General features: G+C 38.0%; 1 protein-coding gene across 1 annotated transcript; it reads right to left on the bottom strand.

Annotated features, from left to right (window-relative positions):
• Window positions 1-207: 207 nt before the first annotated feature.
• On the bottom strand, window positions 208-3,100 carry LOC120088193 (uncharacterized). Its single transcript, XM_039045311.2, has one exon. It carries the CDS (start codon window positions 2,963-2,965, stop codon window positions 542-544), a length of 2,424 nt encoding a protein of 807 aa, XP_038901239.2. The 5' UTR covers window positions 2,966-3,100; the 3' UTR covers window positions 208-541.
• Between the last annotated feature and the right edge of the window lie 3,531 nt (window positions 3,101-6,631).

Raw genomic sequence — 6,631 nt, forward strand, 5'->3', positions numbered from 1 at the left:
CTCAAGCCTACATTAGTAGATAATACACCAATTAAGATCTCAAAAGTCGATGGTTCAGTCTCAGTCTCAGCTTTTCAAAGGACTAATGAAGAATCAGGAGTCTATCACTAATTTTGGTTTTCGATGTCACCAATTACCCTTCCCTAGTAAGCAAAAATAGACTCTTACAAGAGAAGGGAGGTGGGAAGGCAATGTTAAAAGAACAAGTTTATCCCCCAAACATTTGAACTACCAATCAAAATAAAATTTGATTAACACTGTGTGTAGAAAGTGCCAAGTCGCAGCATCCTGATCAACATCAACAAGTTGAGAGCAGACAGGCCATAGCGGCTTCTCTAGGAAAGACAGATCATACATGCAACAAGAATAATATTACGTCATAAACTTTTAGAATAACCGTAATCTGCCGATAAAATAAAAATGGACTACCTTTCCAGTTTGAATCTGCACAAACAGAAATACAAAACTTAAAAAGAACACCATTGAAGCAAGCTAGTCATGATTCAAAGTTAACTATACACAGTGAATCCTGGGGTTTGCATCATTCATTTGAAATGGGTTCTGAAGTTGCTGGAACTTTCCTATTCGCCAATGATTCCCTCAGAGTTTTCACTTCATTTCCAAAATCTAGCAGCCTACTATCCAATGAACTAACCTGCTGCAGATGAGCATGAAATACGTCAACAAATTTGTCTTCCAAGGCTTTGAACTTCTTCTCAATAACTATGCGGTTTAGTCTATCTTCCTCTGCCTGCTTCAATCGTATCCTTTCCAGTTCCATGGTGCTTAGAACAAGACCACCAGAACCAGCAACATCTTTGTAGAGTGGTTCGTCAGCTTGTGGGCACCGGGTTCTATAGTCTGCAAATGCTTTGTGCGTTTCCCTCAATGCCCTTCTGTAGCCATCTAATAAATTTCCCATCACATAGAGCTCACGCTCAAGCCGGTAAATATCAGACTGCATCTTCTGTTGCTCCTCAAACTTTGTCTTTCTCAAATGTTCAATAAAGGCCTCTCTCTGCTGCAGCTCGTGAAGCAAGTATTGCTGATTCATGGTGGCCTGCTGATGAACCTGATCTTTCTCTGCGTACATCATCCTTGCTTTATCAAGCCACTGTTGTACGTTATCCATACACTTATCATAGTCAAGTGGACCTTCGCTCCTTAACCTTTTGTTCCCACCATTAAGAGACTGAGCTGGGTTGTCAATATCAGAGTCGATCACTCTCTTGTTGCTATTAACAAAAGGTATGCATCCACCAGAACTCATTCTGCTATCATCTCTGGTTGGAAGAAATTCAGCAGATGAATGACCATGTAATTCAAACTCTGAGTTAAAGTTAATGGGCTCTGTCTCCATTTCTTGAATAAGTTGGCTTGAAGGAAATCCATCAATAGAATTATTCCTTGGCAACAGGCGGAACTCACCTTCCTGATCTTCCTCCTCCTCTTCTTCTTCCTCCTCTTCTTCTTCTTCTTCTTCCTCCTCCTCCTCCTCCTCCTCTTCTTTTCCTTGACCATCCCCTTCTTCTAATTCTGTTTTCTTTTCATCCCCAAAATCAAATTCCTTGAATTCATTTGTATTACACCTCCTGAACAGAAGCTCCGGGGCTCTACCTTTTCCATCCAAAAGCCACTGACCTTGTTCTTCTTGTTCTTGCTCTTGTTCTTCTTCTGCTTTGCTTTCCATTAAATCCATCGTATCCCCAAGACTATCCTTCTCCTTATGAACATCAACTTTCTCAACATTGTCTTGTCCGAGGCTCAATTCAATAGTGTGTTCCTCCAATTTTTTAACCATAGAGTCATCATTCCCTATTATCTTTGGACTCTCATTACAAACCCCATCTTCATCATCCTGTTCTCTGTCCTGTTCCTGTTCTTGCTCTTGCTCCTGCTCTTGCTCCTCTCCCTGCCCAGGTACCTGCTCGACCTCCTCCTTGTGTTCAACCTCTTCGACCTTAGGCGCTTCTTCCTTCAATAAATCTTCCCGTTGTGACTGGATCAGACACTGCAAATGTGAAGCATAGTAACAATTCACCAATTGCGGAGATTGCACCAACTCCTTTTCCACCATAAACCAAATCAAACCAGCCCAATCAACCCGCTCAAAGTTCCCATCCTTGATCACCTTTGTCCAATTCATTATCTCATTGGGCATCATCCAAGTATCTTCGTGTAAAAGCAACCAGTTGGACACAAAATCCTCAATAAAAGCAATCGATTCCTCAGATGCAATAGGATCTTCCTCACCATTCTCCACTACCGTCGCTTTCTTCACCGGCAACCCCAAGGCACGAGCCAAATCAGCCCGATTCACCCTGATTCTATTCCCATTAACATAACTACACCTCTGGTTGTTGTTAAAATTCGCAACCAATTGCATGAGAAGATCTTGTCGCAAAGGCCTATCAAACTTAATATGAACAAAATCCCACAACCCCAATCGCTTCAAAAGCCTCTCATGACTAGAGAAATCAAGATTTTTAGCAGGAACAAAGGGAATGGGTTTGAAAGTATCAACCAGAATCTCAAGCTTCTTCTGAGATTTCTCCTGGAGAAATCTCCGTTTCATCCAAAACTTCTTCCGCTTCGGAACCCGTCGAGAAACACAGGCGGAAGAAACCAACGCGTTAACATCGGCGATTCGAGGAGAAAGAGCAGGAGACTCACCTTGGTCACTGGGATCATGATCGTTATTGAAATTTTCATTGAGTTGGAGTTCTGAATCTTGCGGGTCCGCTTGTGGGGAGTTTTGTTGGGGATCGGGTGGTTCTAGGGTTAGGGTTTCAGAAGTTTGAGGCGGATCGGACTGGTTCTGTTCTTCTTCTACTGCTGCTTCCACCACTCCTTCTCCCGGTTGTTGCTGGTCCATGGAATTGGGGTTTTGAACAGGAGACATTGGATCTTCTTCTTCTTGGTCTTCAGAGTGAGGGTGCGAAGGAGAAAGAGCGGGAATCGCCATGGGAATTGATCTATAAAAAAGGCAAATTGGGATGAACACAAGAATCGAGGTCAATACACCCTGACACAAGGGAACTGATTAATCCATTAAATTAAACGGGAGTAATATTAATAGACTCCACAACGGAAGTCTTTCCTTTCACGTTCACCTCTTAATTTTTAAAATTATAAATTTAATGATATTTCCAAAAATAGAAAAATAAGAGAACTATTGACATCTTTTCTATAAAAATTTCCCTAAATTTAACTTATTATTAACTCTTAGTTATGAGACTTACTTAACTTTAAAAACTAAACTAAGTCATTGGATCTTTTATATAGCAGTTATCAATGATAGCTATATAGGTAAATGATTAGAAGCCCACACGCAACCCACCCTTTCGCGCTTCTTCTTTCAGTTTTCTCAAGTTGAAAGCTATCACTGATAGCATCTATCAGTGGTTGCAACTGATAACAACTATCAGTGATAGTTACAGATAATCACTGAGAGCTACTACTAGCTACTTTCATTGATGGTTGCTATTAGTGATAGCTTTTGATTTGAGAAATATTAATACAACTTTGAAATAGTAATACTCCTTTCAATTTGCTATCAGTTATCAATGGCATACACATTGATCAATTGGAATCAAACTTAAAATATTAACATCTAAGACTATCAGTGGATATCAATGATAGATTTTTATAAGTAGTTATCAACTTTTGAAAGGAAACTATCATCTTTCAAAAATTAACATTTAAAGTTGTAAGTGATAGAAGTCTATCAGTGAGAGGTCTATAAGTGACCATCTCTGGTATTTACCTAAGTCATATCACCAATATCATTAATATAATTCATAATTGATATATACCTAAATCACCGATATACGAATACACTGATAGTTGTGGCTATCATTGATAGCTTCTATTAGTGGTCATCACAGGTAGCTTTTAGCAGTGGCTATCAATGATAGACTTTCACTAAATGGAATTGACTTTTATATCATTATTTTAATCGGTATAGGGATTGTTGGATTTGATACTCTAAATCTCGTAGGGTCCTATAGTTTGTAAATGTTATGTACAAACTCATTGTTTATTTAGTAAAATATATGATATTTTATTTCATGATTATCTCATAACTTAAACATGTATGTAGAGACATACATATGAATCATGTTTTAAGTGATAACCTAAATAGTCTGTAGTAGATGGATAAGTTGGAACATCGTTCAAAGGTATGCCTATTTGTAGATTATCCTAAAAAGACAAAAGGTAGTTTCTTTTATGATCCTCAGGAAGATAAAGTATTTGTATCGACAAATGCAACTTTTCTAGAGGAAGACGACATCAAGAATCACCAACCTTGCAGTAGACTAGTAATAAATGAAATGACTAGAGAAATGACAAATCATCAACAAGAGTTGTAGATCGCGTAGGTCCATCAACAAGAGTTGTTGATAAACTAGTACTCCACGTCCTTATCAAGAGTTGAGAGTGCCTCAACGTAGTGGGAGGGTTGTGTAATAACCTGATCGGTATATAGGTTTAACTGAAACTCAAGTCATCATATCTGATGATGGCTTAGAGGATTCATTAACTTTCAAACAAGCAATGGAAGATAGTGGATAAAGAATAGTGGGTTGAAGCCATGGATCTTGAAATGGAGTGATTGTACTTCAATTCAGTCAGGGATCTTGTAGATCAACCAGAAGGGGTAAAACCGATCGATTGTAAGTGGATCTACAAGAGAAAACGAGACCAAGCTAGAAAGGTACAGACCTACAAAGCTAAGCTTGTGGCAAAAGAGTTTACCCAAAGAGAGGGGGTGGACTATGGAGAAACCTTCTCTCCGGTTACCATGATAAAGTCTATTAGAATACTCTTGTCCATAGCTGCATTTTATGATACAGAAATCTGGCAAATAGATGTCAAGACAACCTTCCTAAATGGCTATCTTAAGGAGAGTATCTATATGTCTCAACCAAAACGATTTATTGAACGGAGTCAAGAGAAAAAAGTTTGTAAGCTTAACTGATCCATTTATGGATTGAAACAAGCGTATGGATCCTGGAATATAAGATTTGACACTGCGATCAAATCTTATGACTTTGACTAAAATGTTGACGAACCTTATGTTTACAAGAAATCATTACAAAATTGTTTCTTTTCTGGTTCTATATGTTGATGATATTCTACTCATAGGAAATGAAGTAAAATTTCTAGCTTACATCAAGAGATGGTTTTCTACGCAATTCCAAATGAAAGATTTGGGTGAAGCGCAGTATGTTCTTGGGATCCAAATAGATCTGAACTGAAAGAACAAAATTTTAGCATTATCTTAGACATCTTATATAAACAAGATGTTGTTTAGATATAAAATGCAAAATTCTAAGAAATGAATGTTGTCTTTTAGACATGGAATTCATCTGTCTAAAGAACAAAGTCCTAAGACACCTCAAGATGTTGAGGTTATGAAACAAATTCCATATGCATTAGGAGTAGGAAGCGTAACATATGTCATATTGTGTACTCGTCCTGACATATGATATGCAATCGGAATAGTCAGCAGATTTCAGTCCAATCTAGGATATGATCATTGGACTTTCGTTAAGAACATTCTCAAGTATCTTTGAAGAACGAGGAATTATATGCTCGTGTATGGTGCTAAAGATCTGATCTTTACTGGATATACTGATTCTAACTTCTAAACCAATATTGATTCAAGGAAATCGACTTCGGGGTCAGTATTCACTTTGAATGGAGGAGCAGTAGTGTGGAGGAGTATCAAAAAAAGTTGTATTCCTGACTCCACAATGGAAGCTGAGTATGTAGCTGCAAGTGAAGCAGTAAAAGAAGTAGCAAAAGAAGCAGTATGGCTCAGAAAGTTCCTAGCTGACTTGGAAGTGGTTCCAAATATGCACCTGTCGGTCACTTTATACTGTGATAACAGTAGAGTAGTTGCAAACTCAAAGGAACCTTGAAGCCATAAACGTGGAAAGCACATCAAACGAAAGTACCATCTTATCAGGGAGATTGTACACAAAGGAGACGTGATTGTCACATAGATAGCCTCACAAGATAACTCAACTGATCTATTTACAAAGACCCTCCCGGCTAAAGTGTTCGAGGGTCACCTAGTGGGACTAAGACTACGAGATACTTTTTACTAGGGCAAGTGGGAGAAACAATGGGTATTTGTTCCTTTTGTTTTCTCTCATTGAACTCAACATTGTATATATTTATCCATTGGAGTTTTAGTCTAAGTGGGAGTTTGTTGGGTTGTATGTCCTAAAACTTGCAGTTTGTAGAGTTAAACATTTTCTATCTTCAATAAAAATGTTATTCAACATTTCTTCAATAAAGTTGTTATTAAATCTGTAAATTGCACTTGTAAAGACGAAATCCAATAAACTAAGATCCATGGATATTATATGAATACTTGAACTTTATGTGGAGATATAAAAATGGATCAGGTTCGAGTAAATAGTCAAAATGATCTATAGTAGACAAATAAGGTTGGGTGCCTTAATCTGGTAATACTATCAGATGCGGCTAACTCTATAGTTGTTACAATTTGTTGTAAGGTGCTACAAACGAAGTGATCCTGATTCGTTCATGTATTAATATGAGGAGTGGGGGCGTTCTATGCAATGAGTTTGCGTAAGATCGAACCAAGAAATAAGTC

Source organism: Benincasa hispida, chromosome 10 (assembly GCF_027475165.1).
Source record: "Benincasa hispida cultivar pf3 chromosome 10, pf3_genome.v1.1, whole genome shotgun sequence".
Taxonomy (NCBI): domain Eukaryota; kingdom Viridiplantae; phylum Streptophyta; class Magnoliopsida; order Cucurbitales; family Cucurbitaceae; genus Benincasa; species Benincasa hispida.